The sequence below is a fragment of the Prionailurus bengalensis genome, chromosome E4, assembly GCF_016509475.1.
Source record: "Prionailurus bengalensis isolate Pbe53 chromosome E4, Fcat_Pben_1.1_paternal_pri, whole genome shotgun sequence".
Taxonomy (NCBI): Eukaryota; Metazoa; Chordata; class Mammalia; order Carnivora; family Felidae; genus Prionailurus; species Prionailurus bengalensis.
In genome coordinates, this window is record NC_057360.1 from 33,128,528 (window position 1) to 33,145,162 (window position 16,635).

At 49.0% G+C, this 16,635-nt stretch overlaps 1 protein-coding gene across 2 annotated transcripts in view; it reads left to right on the plus strand.

The window, feature by feature from the left end:
- LAMB3 (laminin subunit beta 3) overlaps positions 1-16,635 on the plus strand; it is a 61,742-nt gene that overhangs the window by 21,717 nt on the left and 23,390 nt on the right. For both annotated transcript variants that reach the window (XM_043568914.1, XM_043568915.1), the window contains exons 5-9: positions 2,437-2,746; positions 4,139-4,203; positions 5,003-5,157; positions 15,725-15,839; positions 16,374-16,447. In XM_043568914.1, the coding sequence (XP_043424849.1) occupies positions 4,176-4,203; positions 5,003-5,157; positions 15,725-15,839; positions 16,374-16,447 (372 nt within the window). In that variant the 5' untranslated portion in view covers positions 2,437-2,746; positions 4,139-4,175. The remainder of the gene's footprint in view (positions 1-2,436; positions 2,747-4,138; positions 4,204-5,002; positions 5,158-15,724; positions 15,840-16,373; positions 16,448-16,635) is intronic.

Below are 16,635 nucleotides of genomic sequence, written 5' to 3' on the forward strand. Positions count from 1 at the left end.
CATAGTTAGGAGGCCATGCCCCTGGGGTGAAAGGAGTGAGGGGCAGTATCAGTAGAGACAGAGGAATCATGGTGGTGTTTGGATCACGTAGGGCCTCGCAGGTGTCTCTAAGGGCTTTGGCTTTGACCCTGACCATAATGGGGAGCTAGTGCAGGGTTCTGAACAGAAGAGGGTCTACTGAAGACCAGTTAGGAGGAAGAAGAGGAAAGTTCGAGGATTTGCAGAAGTCTGAGGAAGAGAGGCTCAGGCCAAGAGGGTGGACGTGATTGGTTCTGTTTGCCTTTGGAAGGGGAGCTAACAGCATTTCCTGATAGGATGATGTGGGTGCAAGAGACACCGGAGTCAAGGATAACTTGAGTAGCCATTTCCCTAAGCTCAAGTTCTAATGAGCCAGGGCTGGTGGGAGGAGTGTGGGGGGGGTGTTGGTGGGAGGGTGGTGGTGCTGAGGGCTCCAGAACGAGATGATGGGAAGCAGTTAGAGAGGGAAGAGTACACAGAAGGGAGGCTGGGGCATTGTAGTGAGGCCCCCACCTGCCCTTTAACCCTGGCCAGGTCCTAACCCAGCCTCTGGCTCTATTTTAGGCTTCTTGTCTCTGAACAAATTGGGTTCTGAAGTTCAAAGCCTGTGCCTGGGGCCCTGCCATCCTGAGGGTTCTAGATCCCCTTTGGAGAGTGCTCAGTATCCCTGAGGAGTGAGGCTGACAAGCCTACCCTGGGGGTCTGCAGAAACACTGTCCTGGATTTGGCCCAGAGTGTGGGGGGTGCCCAAACGGACCAATTGCCATTTCCCTCTGCGAAGCGAAACCACTCCTGGGGCCTGCCCCAGCCTGTGAAGTCTGAAACACTAACGGCTTATTTACCCGGGCTCCTGGCCTCATAAGGGAGGAGAAGGAGGGGGATTTGAAGGGCCCAGCCACTCAATGTGCGGCCCACCACACACCTGCCCCACCTCGTCTGACAGTCTGGGATTGCCACACCGGTTCCTTCTGCTGGTTAACTATTAACGAGTTCTTTGTCACATCCTCTTTCCTGGTGGTGGGCAAGGGATGGGGCCGTTCCAGGAGGGTGAAGACTTCCTGGAAGCTTAGAGTTCAGGGAGCTGGAGAAGTGGGGAGACACAGACCAGGCGGGTGGACTCTAAGCCCCAGGAGGTGGAGTGGGTGTCAGCAGTGACCTTTCTCTGCAGGATGTGATGGGGGTCTGTCTGTGTTCCTGTTGCAGAGGCTGGCCCATGTAGGGGAGCTGTTCGTACTGACTCTGGCTTATTGAGTTAAACCAGATTTCACTGGAATTCTTACAGGGGTCAAGACACTAACATTTATTGGAGTGTTTGTTATGTGTGTAAATAACTTATTGCCCATTTGCTAATTATAGTACTTCCCATGCCCACCTAAGCTTACTGGACTAAATTAGAACCTAAGATTAGAAACGCCCGGTTTAATCCACAAAATTCTACATTTTCCCCTTAAGGGTTCTCCAACCAATTTCTTGGACTTACCCCTCAAACTGTAGAGAACTTCTTGCTTAGGAGACACTGACAGACTGGACTGGATACTTAAGAGTCTCCTTTAAATAGAAACTTTGAGGCAGTGAGCAGTGTTCCAAGACAATGCCAGTTCAACAGTGCCAAGATATGGACTGGGTGACCTTCCAGATCTCTCTAAAAGCCCTCTCTGACCCTAACCTGGGGGATGAGTGTCCTCTGAGACCAGCCTTTCCATTTAGGTCTGTTACTGCCATTTACAGTGGCCCTCAGCCCAGGGGCCCTAAGGTAAGGGTGCACCCAGAATCCCACAAAGGAAGCTGTGTTCTCAGGCCTGGTGGGGGGAGGGGGCAGACAGGGGAAGTGGGTCTAGTTGTGGTTAACCTTTCCTTCCACCACTTGTGGTCAGGTCTGTTTTCTGGCCCTGCAGGCTGGCATTCCTGCCCTGGAAGGGTGGGGCCCCGAGACCAGCCCTTACTGAGCTGGGGGCAGTGACTCACAGGTAGTTACCTGTCCTGGGGCTCCCTGCCAACCTGCAGAGGGAGCCGGAGGGTAGGCATTTAGAGTTTATTCCTGTTTATTCCTCTTAAGCTTTCCTTGGGCTTCGACCCCTTCCTGATGAACCTAAAGGGTCTGCAAATTCCCCACGAAGTAGGGTTTTTCCACTTCCCCTCCCCCCTCCTTGGGAGGGGTCTGGTGCTTTCCAGGGTCCTGGATGTTTAGTTCTCCTCCCCTTGTAGCCCAGTGACAGGTCTGGGCAATAATACCCTGTATAACAGCTCTGACCTTTGTGTCCTCTGCTTGGCCTTCTGTCCAGGGTGGTCCAGGAGACAAGAGGAAGCTGACCCCTATAGGCCTTGGGAAAGTGCCAAGTGTGGTGTCTATCACAATGTGAGTGCCGTTCCCTGCCCCCCTGGAGTCACTGACATTTGCCTGGTGCTTTCTGTTTGCAGTGGCTCCCTTCAACCACCCCCCACCCAGGACACCCATGGGCAGCTAGGGACTGATGAGCTCGCTGTGAGGCCTCTGAGACCGACCCACTTGCCCAGTCCTGTCCTGGGGGGGTGGGGGTGCTGTGACGGCAGATGGGCGTGCCAGCCGCCAGATTCCTGAGGCCCGCCCTGCAGTGGGCTACGCCCAGCCAGGGAGTCTCCAGAGGTGAGGCCGTTCTTTAAAAACTGGGAGCCAGGAGAGGAGCCCCCACATTCAAGGGGTGCTCTCAGAGGCCATCTGGAGAGAGAAGAGCAAGCAGCACGGAGCAAGGTATGTTACCTGTCTTCACCTGCCTTCACCTGCCCGGTGAGGGCCAGACGCAGGGGGGAAGGGCTGTCTGTATCTCTGGGTGTCTGGGGCCTGGCTACAGGGCCTGATTCAGTCCTTCCTGGGAGCTCACCCAAGCAAGCAAGCTCACCTCCAAAGGCTAGGTTAAATGTCTGCCATTGTTTGGGTTGCTTTTTCACATCTGATACGAGTCTCGGTGACATAAAAAAGCAGCTTCAGATCGGGGCTGAGCACAAAGAGTAGTAGAAAGTGTGGGCTGGCCCAGCTAGAGCTCTTCCAAGGGCCACTCAGATGCCTAGTCTTGGAAGATTCTAGCCCGGGAGTGGAAGCACAGAGATAGCACTGGATGAAAAACCAAAAAACGGGTCTCCTCTTAGGCCATGATTAGCTGCGCAACATCAGGCCACCCATCTCCTCCTGGGGCCCCTGAATCTTCTGGGAGGGATTGGAAAACAATTTTGATGAATTAGGATGTATAATTTAAAAATGCCAGGAGCGTCCCCAGGTTCCTCTGTGGCCATGCCTTGTCCTGCACATACGCCCACCCCCCGCCTCATTCTTCCACCCCAGCCAAGGGAGTTTGTGGCTGTCACTGGAGCAGGGCACACATCCAAACGAAGACAGAGTTGGGTACTGCCTGAGCTGGGGTGGGGCTTGCCTCAGCACAGTAGGCCTGCCTGTCCCCCAGAGGGACCCTTTGAGTATCCAGCCTCAGCCTCCAGAATCCCCATTCTGGGGACTCCCTCCTGCACAGCCCAGGCCAAAATAGGAGACATTTTGAGTTGCTTTCAGTTCAGATGAAATTGTCATTCACTTTTTAAATTCTGCCAGGCTCCCCTTTCTTCCCATCACATCCCAGCTACCTGCTTAGCCCAGAATCGTGGCCACCACAGTCTCACCCTTAGGGTGGCCTGGGTGGTACTGGAGACCATGGCAGTGGCAGAGAGAGCTCGCTTCCAGGCCCTCAGTCACTTTGACCCACTCACCTTTGGGCCTGGATGTTGGGCCAAGCCCTGAGAAAGGCCAACTCTGTTTCTTGGAGTAGTAACAAGGCCTCTATAGCTCCTCTTCTGCAAAGGGCCCAGCCCTTTCTGCTCCCCACGATTGTGTGGGCAGGGTAGGGCCAAGCCTCTTTCCCTTCCATCTCAGGGGGGGAAGACGAAGTCTGTGAGGTGATGGCATTTTCCCAGGTTATGCTGTGAGACACACGCCAGCTCAGACATGGGTTCAGGGCTCTGACATTTTCCAAGCTTTTGGCTACAAATGTACCTGCTGCTCGGAAGTATCCTAGGTGAAGATCCTAGGTAAAAGGGGCTAGTATGCCCCAGAGGTTTTATGGATTTTTTAAATCCAAGGTGCTTTGTTCTGTCCCAGGTGAGGTCCTCTGTGGGGATTCCCCTATTGGCTGAAAATGAGGCCACTCCTACTCCTGGGTTTTGGTAAGTATCCATTCCCGTCTTTCCAAGCCCTGTTATATAGCAGGGAGGTGACAGCCATGGGTAAGAGGATAGCTTACCAAAGTACGAACATCATCTGTCACCCTGTAGTCCTTGAGCTTGGAGCACTTGTCTACTGGGGCACCCATAAGGTTTCCCTGCTCATTTGGGCCTTTAGAGAAGATGAGAGGTTCCTAAGTGATCTTCTTATTTCTACCTGAGGGTGGCTCATGGTTTCCCAAGTGCTCTGCACAGCTAATTTCCTAGCCTTTCACTCTGGCTGGTTCCAGAGCCATCATGGCTTGATTTTACAGTGGTCTGTAACTGGGCACTCACTAAGTATGGCTGGGTCAACTTTGCAGATAAAGGAGTAGAAAGAATGCAGGCATCTCCTGGTGTTGCACAAATGGCCAGCAGCCAGCCCTGCTCTGGTTGCTGACAGAGGCCAGGCTGCAAGTGAAGAGATTGAGGAGTATGTCCTGGTGGCTGAGCATGTGCCTGCAACTTGACTCTACAAGCCACATATGGATGCCACATTTCAGGATCATCCAGGGTTATTGGTTGCCAGTGTTTCCCCTCCTTTCCTTTTTAAGTTATGGGTTATGGAACATGAAATCAGGGTTTTGTTTTGTTTTGTTTTGTTTTGTTTTGTTTACCTAGCAGCATCAGGATTGCAATCCTCACCACCACCACCAAGTGGGAGCATGCTAGTCTAGCTGATTTATGCTTCCCTGGGGGATACTGGGTGGCCTGGTGGACCCTCCTCTCTCTAGGCTGTATCTTAGCACCCTTGTGATTTCAGTCTTGCCCAGTTTCCTGTGTGCCCAGCAAGCCTGCTCCCGTGGGGCCTGCTATCCACCCATTGGGGACCTGCTCATTGGGAGGACCCGGTTTCTCCATGCTTCATCCACCTGTGGACTGACCAAGCCTGAGACCTACTGCACCCAGTATGGCGAGGTAGGCCCTACCACCATGGCCTCCAGGGCTGGAAAAGGCAAGATTGGGCTGTGTGTGAGTCTGCCATTTGTTCACAGAATGCCTGGAATGTACTTGGTATAGCCCCAGCTTCATGCACTGTGGAGAATGCAAGAAACATATAAGGCCAGATCACTGCCTTGACAGAATTTTCTCCTTCATTGGGCAAGAGAACATGTACTCAGAATTAGCGGGATGGCTCTTTTCTTCTTCTGCTTATAAAACTGAAATCTCTCCCCAGTCCTTGGGCATGGGCAGGACAGGTTTTCAAGTCCTGAGAACAGACAATGGGATGAGTATCGATCCTTTAGTATGTAGAGTTTAACATGTCTGTGGTGGATGAAGTCAAGGCTGATGGAGCATAGGTGGGGGGATGTGTGCTCTGGGTTGTGTTCTTGCTGTGGGATGAGCTAAGTTGTGCCATGGTTACTCGTTTGCCACCATCTCTTTGGCCAGTGTTGGGATATGAGTGGACAGAGCTAGCGGAACAATGTATGATTATAAGCTGCAGTTTACCTTCTGTGTTTTGCAACTATCATGTATGAAGAGCCAGCTTGCCTCTCAGCCTCGTTGGTCCACTCAGGCAAAGTGGGAAACATCCCAACTGCTGTTGGAGAACATAAATCAGCAGGATAGACCAAGAAGTGATGAGGCCAGAAAGGAGGTTTGGCAGCTCAGCTGATAAGTCAGAACACAAGCTGAACAAATCCAGAAACTCAAACGCTAGGACCTGTCAATTGACATTGCCTGATTAGGAAACTGAGTTTTTAAAAGAGCTTTTGTGGGTTTTTTTCTTCTACATGCCTGTGGACCTTTGTGGTAGGAACTTTGGCTTTCTTTTCTTTTTTAAACTTTTTTTTTAATGTTTATTTATTTTTTGAGACAGAGACAGAATGCGAGTAGGGGAGGGGCAGACAAAGAGGGAGACACCAAATCTGAAGCAGGCTCTAGGCTCTGAGCTGTCAGCACAGAGCCTGACGCAGGGCTCAAACCCACGAACTGTGAGATCATGACCTGAGCCAAAGTTGGACGCTTAACCGACTGAGCCACCCAGGCACTCGTCTTTTCTTTTCTCTTTAATAAGGTGGGGATCATTCTTGGTGCCTTATGTTTACCAAGGTTGAAATCACTTAGCATTTTCTTGTTTCCCAGCTGCAAGTCTCATTTGGCCATCTTTCTGCCCCAAAGACAAAGATTTGGACAAAGGAGTGGGTGAGGAAGTGGTTTTAGATTGATTGCCATGAAAGAGACTCGGGTTCACAGAGAGCCTGTGGTGTCCTCTTTCCAGACAGTCCTTGTCCTTGGGATGATGGAGGTGGCATCTGATACCGCCTCTGGGCCTCCCTGGCCTTCTTGTCACCAGTGTTCTCTTGGCTACTTTTAATGACAGATGGTACTGAGTAGTGGCTTTGGAGGCACTGAACAGAGATGGCTGTGGTTTCTGCTGCTCACCCAGTTGGATATAGGAAACCCTGTTTGACAGTGTTGGGTAAGATGGTCAGCATAAGACAAGTACTCCCTGTGGGCCCAGATTACTCCACACGCATCAGGGGACCTGGAAATATTGAGCTTTCTAGGCAACAGAATGGTTTTAGCCACCCCCTTCCTACACACCCTCAAAATATCATGCTACTAGGGTATGTCTAAAAATTTCAGGGAGACTTCTGCTGACCTCCTTCCTCAGGCTGGCCTGCCTTCTGGAAGGAGAAGCAAGGAGAAGTCAGAGCCCCTGTCCTGGCATGTCCCCTCAACCCCAGCCCTGTCTGGACAGCCTCTGTCCCCAAAGCCTTGGGCTTTTGGCTTCACCTTGGCCTGCCCTATGCCTCTCTCAGATGCCCAGGGTGCCAACTCCCTTTCCTGCTCTTAAATAGCCCCCTGAGAGCAAAGTGGTGCTTGCAAAAGAGAAGTCTAGACTTTTGCAACCCTGGGGATGGATAAATATCAGCTATTTTGCCACTGTGAAAGTTGAGAAGGATTGGCTTTTTTTTCTTCTTTTCTATAAGGGGGAATAAAGCCATGCAACCTCTTTTCAAGAGTAGAGGATAGGGCATCTTGAATGCAATGTGTAGTCCCAGGTCTGCCACTAACTTGTGGCAAGATATTACCCCTCTCCAAGACTTCCTTCCTCTTCCATGAGTGAGTGTTAGATGAAAGTGTCTGTAGGTTTGCTTCTGGCCCCAACTTTCTCTGGAAATGAGCTGACTGTCGAAAACCAGCTTCTCTCCCCCTACCTTCCACTCCTCCCTTATGTCATTTCTCATCCTCTCTCTTACCTGTCTCACCTCCTAGAGGCTGTTGGGTGGCAGCCATGAAGACATACACTAAAGACACACACTGGGTGCTGTGGTGGCTGTGTGATGACACTTAGGAATCAGTGTTTTAACTCTGCTGAGTTCCAATTCCAGTTTTTAAGTTTAATTTATTCTATTATCAAATGGTATGTATAGCAGCTATAATTTATTAGGCACATATTATGTGTCCCAGACATCATAGTAAAAGGTTTATATAAACTATCTCAATCTATTTTCATGATACTTCATGTGGTGACACTTGTTATCTCTGTGAGCTATTGGGAGGGCCTGGGTGTGTGCTGGGACCCCAAATTTCTGATGGAAACACACAGGTGTCGAGTTTTCTGAGTACTTAGAGATGGGGGGTGTCCTGGCCAGCCCTGGCTGGAGATGAGACATGATGCAGAACCTCACTGCTAGTGCCCTCCCCTCCCCCTTCTCCCCCTTACCCCTTTCTACCAGCTCCTGCCCTGAGATACACACCTGCCTTAAGTCGAAGCTTCTGGTTAGTGCCTCTGTTCTATTTCTGTGACATGGCGAGCCCTGAGCCAATTACAGCCTTACCCAGCACCTGCTGCCTGCCCACTGATGTGGCACGAATGCAAGCTCTCATTGGAGATTTATGACTCTTGGACATTCTGCACTGCTCATTCCCCTGCTGTCCACCCCAGAGGGACTCAGTGGAATGGGAATTGCAGGAGCAGTGGGGACTCCTTCCAGTTCCAAAATTGTCTCTCCCAGCTCCTGGTCTCAGAGTGTAGCTCCTTTTTTGTGTGCCAGTCTTTGCCTGTTGGCATCCTACCTCCTCTCCCTGATTTGGTCTCAGTAGCTAAACCCCATCAGCCTCAAGAGCTTGCTTCTGAGATTTTGGGATCCATATTGCATCCCTTGCAATGGACATAGGACTTGGTCAGCTTGGCCTTATGGCACCCCACCCCCAACTTTGCCCCTCTGGTCCTGACCTTTAACTATCTAAGCTTGGGCCCAGGCTGTTCTTTACCAGGATGGCCCTGTTTCCTCGCTCTCCTTCCTCTAGCTCCTAGCTAACCTCTGGATAAACTCACTGTTCCCTAAAGCTCCAAGAACATCTGTGTTGCCCCCTTATCCTTGTTTGCTTCTGTGCTCTCCCTGAGCGTCAGTTCCTCATTGGAAAAATGAGAGTAATGACAGCACCCACTCCAATGAGTTGTTGTGAGGACTGTACAAAGGAATGAACAAAGTGACCATGGCTAGTGTCTGCAAGATGCTAAATGTTCCATCCCCTCTTCCCTTACACACCTGCCTACTGGCACCTGTGTCTGCGTGCAAAGGCTGCCTCATCTGTGAATCATACTCCTGAGCATTTCTTCCCTGATTAGGACACACACTCACATACTTATGGAAATCAACCCATCCTTGGGCCAGCCCACTCTGCTTCCATGTGGCTGCTCCCAATCTGATTTGCAGTGGACTGTTGGAGACTCTGGAGACAATTATGGTCAATGAAGTCACCCTGACCAGTAGTGAGGACTCTCTGGTTCTGATCTTGGCTGTGACACTTAGATTAGGGATGGAACCTTACTAGCCCATGGGTTCCCTCTAGACCACCACTTCTCCATTTGCAAGATAAAGGAGTTGGGTTAGTTGGCCTTCATGTTTGCTTAGCTTTAGCATCTCTGCCTGCTTCTCAGAGATGGCTGGGCTGTGTGTGACCCTTTAGGTTCCTCATGGTCTCTCTCAGGCAAGTACTGGCAGGGGCTGAGCCATGCTATGTGATCATCTCTGGGCTGGTGCAGGCTCCCCAGAAACTAGTGGGTTTTGCCTGGAAGCTTCCCAGCCCTGATTTCTGCTTCTGACAATGGCTCCTCCAATGTTGTGTCTGCTCCCCTAAATGCTTATTTATCTCCCACTCCCTCCCTTTCTGGGGAAAACTTAATTACTCAGCTGCCTTAATAACAGTTTTACATAATGCACACCTCAGGTTAATTAGCTGTGTAAATGAAATAGCTGTCATTTTGATCTCTTGGAAACAAGCTGAAGAGCAGTAGCCAGTTCACATCCCCTCCTCCCCAACACACACACACATACAGGCACACACTTGCACACATGCATGTAAGTGCACCCACACCCACATGCACAAACCCCAACAAACACTGACTTTCTTTGACAATTGTCTGTTTTCTTAACCTTTGGCATGGCTAATGTGTAGACAGAGGATATGTTCATATATATCCCGAGATCCTTATCCTGTGCCCACAGAAGACTTTGAGACTGTCTCTAACCAAAATGTCTGCCCTCCCGTTTCCCAGAAGCTCTCAGACATTCTGAAGCTTCCAAAGCTCCTGCCATTGGGGATTCACTCTTTTGGATGAAGCATTGTTGAATTCCTTGTTTAAAATACAAACGCTCTTGGGAAAGGCACCATATCATCAACCATTTATATTTCAACAAGGGTTTGCTTGTCAGAAAATGAGCTGTGGCTTTTGAAAAGGGTTCCAAGAAAGTGAAACCCAGGATGGGTAAGTTTTGAGGGCTAGAAGGAAATGGATAGGGACACTGGGGGATAATGTTGCTAACAGAAGGAAGAAAAACCCGGATTGGTGGAATGTGAGATTCTGGGTGCCTGGTTGTTATGGGCTGGGAAGCACAGCTTGTAGGCTAAAAGTACAGAAGAGGAGGGAAAGATGTGATGGGAAGGCCTGGACCAACCAGGTGGCCTCAAACTTTGCTGGCCTGGTCTCTCACTCAATTGCTTTTGGGGTTCAGGTCTCTAGAAGTCTCTAGGCAACATTTTGCAGACCTACTTTACTTCTTTGTCTTTGGAGGCTATAGGAACCATTGTTACTGGCAGAGCCTACAGAGGTCCAGACAGGCAAAGGATTCCCTGCACTCAGGTTTAGGGAAATATCTCTGTTTCTGTAAAGGTCCAGGCTGGGGCTGAGGCTGTCCTTTCCAGGGAAGAAGGGAGGGAGCATCCTGACAACCAACTCTGGTCCCTGCCAGTGGCTGCCAAGTCACCACTGTGTCCCTTGGATCAGAACAGGAATAGAAAATTTAAAGGCAGATACTTTGGGACAGAAATCCCTGCTTCATCTCTTCCTAGCTTTATGAACTTGGACACATTTCTTAACTCTCTAAGACTTGCTTTCTTATCTGTCAAATGAGTAGACCCATCATTTAATGTAAAATACCTACCTCAGAGATTTTGGAAGGATGGAAGGAGATAATGTATGCACAGTGCTCAGGAGAGAGCCTGGTGCAGTGTAATTTCTGGGTGTGTGGTGCACATCATCTTTAATCAGCTTCAGAAAGTCAGCCTACTGAACTTACTTTGGATGGTGATAAGGGCAGTGCTTAAGGCTTTGGTGAAGATGTTATTTCATGATGAGAGAAGATGAAGTTGAAAGTGCTTTATAGAACTGGGGCTTTCCTCCCACTCAGCACCATAGTGGAACCCAACTTTTGACCTTTACTGGCAATATCCACGAATGTAGAAAGGCTGAGGCTTCTGGATCCCAGTGGGGTTTAATGGAGGCTTTGCTGACCAATGACCTTAAGGGCTCCTTCTTCTGCCCACTTAGCTGAGAAGAGTATTGCTCTAGTACAGCATCTGGTCAGTGTCTTTTTTTTTTCTTCTTCCTTTTTTTGCATTCTTGTTTGGAGTGTTTTTAAACTTCTGAGCAGATAAGCTGGAGTAGGGAAGAATTCTAATAGCATGTTAGAGCAAGAGGGAACTTCATTATCTCATTCCACCCCTGCATATTACCAATGAGGAAGCTGAAGTGGAGAGAATGTCTTTTCTTGCAGGCAGCTGGATTTTTTTTCTTTTCTTTCTTTTTTTTTTTTTTTTTTTTTTTTTTGGTCTCGGCTTCCTTTCTTTTGGCCCTGGCTGGCAGCCATGACCCTGATGATATCTCCGTAGATAGACACAGGCAGCCACTGGCTTGCTCATGGCAGGGAACTGGGCCATGAAAACCAGAGGCTGTTTTCCTATTTCCCCCTGGAGTTAGCTCTGTGTTCTACAAAGGCACAGAGCTTTGATTTGCGTTTACCTTCCTTTTCCCACCCATTTCCACTGTGATTCAGGCTCCTGCTGGCTCTTGCTCTCTCCTTTGCTCTCCCCCTAGCTCTCTGGGAGGGTTTCTCTTCCCCCCAGACTGCTGAGCTTCTAGAAAGCTCTAGGATGAGGGAAGAGGCCCAACCTTTCCAGATGGAGAGTAAGTAGGAGCCAAACTGGCTGGAGGCCTGACAGGCTGAACTGATAATACTGCCGCGTCTCTGAGGTCGTGCAGCCAGGAGAATGCTCACTAGTTGACCCCAGAGGGAGGCTGCTGCAGCTGAGACCTTCCACCTCTGGGAGAGATGGAAGCGCCTGACACACATGAGGGGAAGAACCTCGCATTGATAATCACACACACACACGTTTATACACGTACTCATATAAGCATTCAAGAATAGATAAAAAGGGAAACTGAGATACAGAGGAAAAGAGAAAGTTAGCAACTTGTCTTCACATGGGCTTCTGCCATAAGCTGCTCTATTTCAGGTCTCCAGCCAGCTAGCTAGTTGACGAGCAGAGCTACTTAAAATACCTGGCCCAAGCCTGTTGGCTTAGCCTGTCTCTAAGGATTGTAATAAATCCCTCCTTTAGCTATGTTACTAGGATAAGCAGCACGTAGGTTTTAAGCCCACGAGGGTATCTGATCTTCCATCAGTGTCTGCACACGTGGAAGGGAAGTGGAGCAGGCACTGGGTACCCCCAGCTGACTCCGAAGACTGGGCCAGGAGGCAGGATAAAAAGCCCATACTGAACACCCTGGAGATTTTTAGTTTGTTTAGTTTTATAATGTCTACTTTCCCGGGCATAAAAGTGTGTGTGTGTGTGTGTGTGTGTGTGTGTGTGTGTGTGTGTGTGTATCTCCAAGGTACTAAAGTTTAAAATTATTAAAGAATAACATATAAGGAAAAGAGTTCCTTATTATCCTATTACCCAGATATATTAGGTTAAATTGCATGCCATTGCCATTTTTGTAGGTCAGATTGGCTGAAGTAATTTCATCTGTTCAACCTAATCTGTTGGTATATGTCCTTCCAAACACTTTCTATTCCTTTAAAATATATATATATATATTCCTTTTATATTATATTTATTTATATTTATATTATATTCCTTTAAACATATATATGATATATATATATGTGTGTATATATATGATCATGACCTATATACATTTATTCCCAACTGTTTTTCTTCATAAAACAAAATATGGTAAGCATTTTCCCCATGTCATTGAAAACTTCCTGTGACCAATCTTTTTAATAGTTACATAATATTTCATCTTTTGGGACCATGAAGGTCATTTTTCAGTTCCAGGTTGAGTTGTTCTAGCCCCTGTGCCCCAGGCCCGAGGAAAGAAAGAGCCTTGTTTCTGGTGCTCGCTTGGCCGGGGAACAGGCTGGGATCAGGTCCCAGCAGAGCTGAGGAGAGAGCTCTGGTGACAGGCGGCCGGAAGGCAGCTGGCCCTTGTCTCTCTGCAGGACATGTGCTGAGTGTAGACGGAGGATGGGGAGTGGAAAAGTTTGCCCCTGAGAGGCTGCGCAGAGTGGGGAGAAGGGCATGCTCACTGCCAGGGACCAAAATAGGATTCTGGAGGAGAGTCAGATTCCAGCAAGAGGCTTCTCTTGCCCAGAAAGGATTATTTTAAGTGCTCAGGTATTTATTTCAGCCACTGACACATCTACAGTTTCTGTGTTAACTGAGCTGGGTCAGCCTGAGAAACCAGCTTTCTTCCCAAAGTGCTTTCTCCACCTTACATTCCCCCATGGTCAGCTACACGGTGAGGCCAAGCCCTTTGAGTGAGACAGAGATTGTCACCCTTTACTGTGCTTCCGTGATGTCTGTGGACCCACCTGGCTTCCTAGCAGAAGTGAGAGGGCAACATTGATGGAGGAAGGGAGAGGGAAAGAGGGAGAGGAGGGGGGGTTTGTAGGGGACCCTCTCTGGTGTTGTGTTGGTGCCGACATTGGCTATCAGCAGAAAACTCACTAGCCTTTTGAGCCTCATCTTTCACAAATGTAAAATAGGAAAAATACGCCTTATTACCTGGGTACAGTACCTAGCCCACGGTAAGCTCTCTGTCACATAATGTTGATGTTCTATTACCTCCTCTCTTCCCCACCCCTCGTTTTAAACTCCATGACTGCAGTAAGGGAATGTTTAGTAATAATAACAATGTTAGCAGTCATTGAGTATTTGCTATTCATTAAGTATTAAGGCCCTACTATGTGCTGGGCACTTTTTTAAGCACTGGGAATACAGGAGAGGAAGCCCTCGTGGAGTATATGTGTTCAGCAGAAGGAGGCAGAGGGTAAACAAACAATATAAGCAAATAAATAGACAATAAATGCCCAACATTTCAAGTGGAGATCTGAACCCTGAAGGAAAATGTAGCTGGGCAAGGAAAGGACAGGGCATTGAGTGCTCCATACAGAGCATGCATGCCAGCCGTTATCTGAACATTGAATACCAAAAAATTATTGTTTAACAAAACACGTTTGGTCGTGATGAAGAAACCTCTGAGCAGCAGGATGGGTGACAATTCTCTCATATGCAGGTGAGAACTGGAAAGCGGGGTGGGAAGTAGAGTTTCCAGGAACCAGGACTCCTGGCTCCCCTTCTCCTTCTGCCCTGTCCCAAGCTTTGTCAGCCGTGGGGAGGGAGGATGGGCGTTGGGCAAGGAGTTCCCATAACCCCAGGCACAGGCTCAGCATATTAACTCAATCCCTTTGGGACTGACCTGTCACGTTAATTAGTGCAGGGGACACTACCCGTTCTAAGACATCACATCAGCCTTATTGGCTTATCACCTTCTCTGGTCAGGCTAGAGGTTCAGGAGCAGAAAGGCCTTGGACAAACCAGAGCTTTCCCCTGGTTCTGGTGAGTAGAGGCCTTAGGGGAAAGCAGAAGCATGGGTGTTTGGAGATACGGTTGTCCCAACCCAGAAGGAGATTCTTGTCCAAGCCTTGCTTCTACTTGCGGATGAATATGGAGCCCTCCGAATAGTGTTCTCTACTCTGGGCACAAGATTTGGTGCCTTGGTTACTCAGAGAAAACAGAGTTTATTTGTGTTGCATGGGGGAGCTGGGACAAGGTTGTGCTGTCTCTGTGGGGGGGTAAGTGTGCATGCACACATGCATACATACGCACACACACATAAACTTAAAGAACAAGGGTCATGTTCTATGGCCCTATTCTTTTGCTTGCTGGTATCCACCTGCTGTGGAGTCCATGGGGTTCAGTTCTTGTGTCACTTGTGTCACCCCAGGGCTTGGGCAGGCCAAGGAAGGTGTGATTTGGTGGGGGAGCTCCCCAGTGAGGCTGTTTCTTTTTTGGCTGCCTCGATCTTCATGTGAGAACTCTTGCCCTGAGCCCCAAGGCTGCAACATTCCTGGCCTTGGGACCACCTACCTACAAAGCTCCACTTGGTGGGGGACCCTTAGATTCTCTCCTGTGGGTAGGGAATGCCAAACCTGAGAAGGGTCCTCAAGTCTCAGATGTCAGTGCTGGAAGGCCTTTGAGATCATTGAAATGTTACTAGAATGTTGGCTCTCTGAGGGCAGGGTCTTCATTTTGTTCACTAGTATGACTCCAGGGCCCAGAGCGGGGTCTAGCACATAGTACACACTCAGTAAATATTTGCTGAATGATTGAATGACTGTATTCTAACCTCCACTCTACCTGCACAGGAGAAAACTGAGCCTAGAAGATGGGGTAACAGAGCTAGGAATGGAACTCCAAATTCCCTTGTCCTTTTTTTGCTGTGTCCCCTCTCCCTCATGCTCAGAAACCCAGTTTTCTCCAGGCCTCCAGGATTAGGTCAGATGAGATCTAAAACTCTCCAGCCTGTACCTAGCACACAGAAGATGCTACATTCATGCAAATCCCTCATCTTTTCTTCGTTTTGCTCTTGGTACTCTTTCCAAGTTTTTCTTTGAGGCAATGTTCTGTACCAGAGTTTGCTGCTACCTCACATCTCTTTCCTAGCAGTAACACCTATTTGCTATTCACTTTGCTATGTGTTAGGAGGGAGACAAAAGAATTAAAGTCAAAGATGACAATAGCCTTGTTTTAAGAGGCTAATCCTTCCAAGGGTATTAATGAAATCAGTGGATCCCTGGGGGTAGGGTTTCACAGAGGGAATGTTCTAGGCTCTCAGGACGTAAGGGAGAGTCTTCCCTGGACCCCACTCACAAGGCTCTCTTGTCTCCCTGTCCCTCAGTGGCGGATGAAATGTTGCAAGTGTGACTCCAGGTTGCCTCATAATTACAACGGCCACCGAGTGGAGAATGTGGTTTCATCCTCAGGCCCCATGCGCTGGTGGCAGTCCCAGAATGGTAAGCGCCAGCCGCCTGTAAGGGCATAAACTGGTGGAGGCTCCCACAGCGTGGGGGTGGCTGGAAGTTTCCTGGGAACCCTTGGGGTGTTCTAGGCATTTCTTATGGAGGTGGGACATGTGTGGTTAACAGGCAGTACCTACCGCCTCTGTATTTGAGAACTTTTGAATGCTGTAGCTAGAAGAATTTGCTGGAAGTCAAGGAATGGGTAAAAGGAGCAAGAGAGAAATGCCTTTATTTCACCCCATTAGTTACAATGAGCTCGTTGAAGGAATGGGGCTTGTAGAACAGACAAGTTGAAATCTCTTAGTGTGTTAGGGTCATCAAGAGATGATGGGAAGGAAACTTGGCCAAGGACAGATAGGATCTTGAGTAGGAAATATAAGTAAAAGCATGCTGGTACCATTCCTCTCCAAGAGGAGAATTGGAGGATCGAGGTTTCTGACTTCCGAGAGCTAGTGGAGTCCAGAGCCTTCTTCAGGGCTGGGAAGGTAGAATTTCCTGGTCTAAAGTTTCTACTTTTTGTCCTTCTAGATGTGAATCCTGTCTCTCTGCAGTTGGACCTGGACAGGAGGTTCCAGCTTCAAGACATCATGATGGATTTTAAGGTGTGCTTCCTAAGGATGGCAGTGGATGGGAGAGGGGGACCCTGGGCCATTTGGGCTTGGGCTTATAGGAAGCACAGTGTCCTTGTCTCCCTAGGCTTAGGGTGATGGCATCATATGGTAGGTAGGTGCCACTTCCCTAGGCTGAGGTGACACTTACCCTGAATCTCTATCATGGTGACAACAGAGGC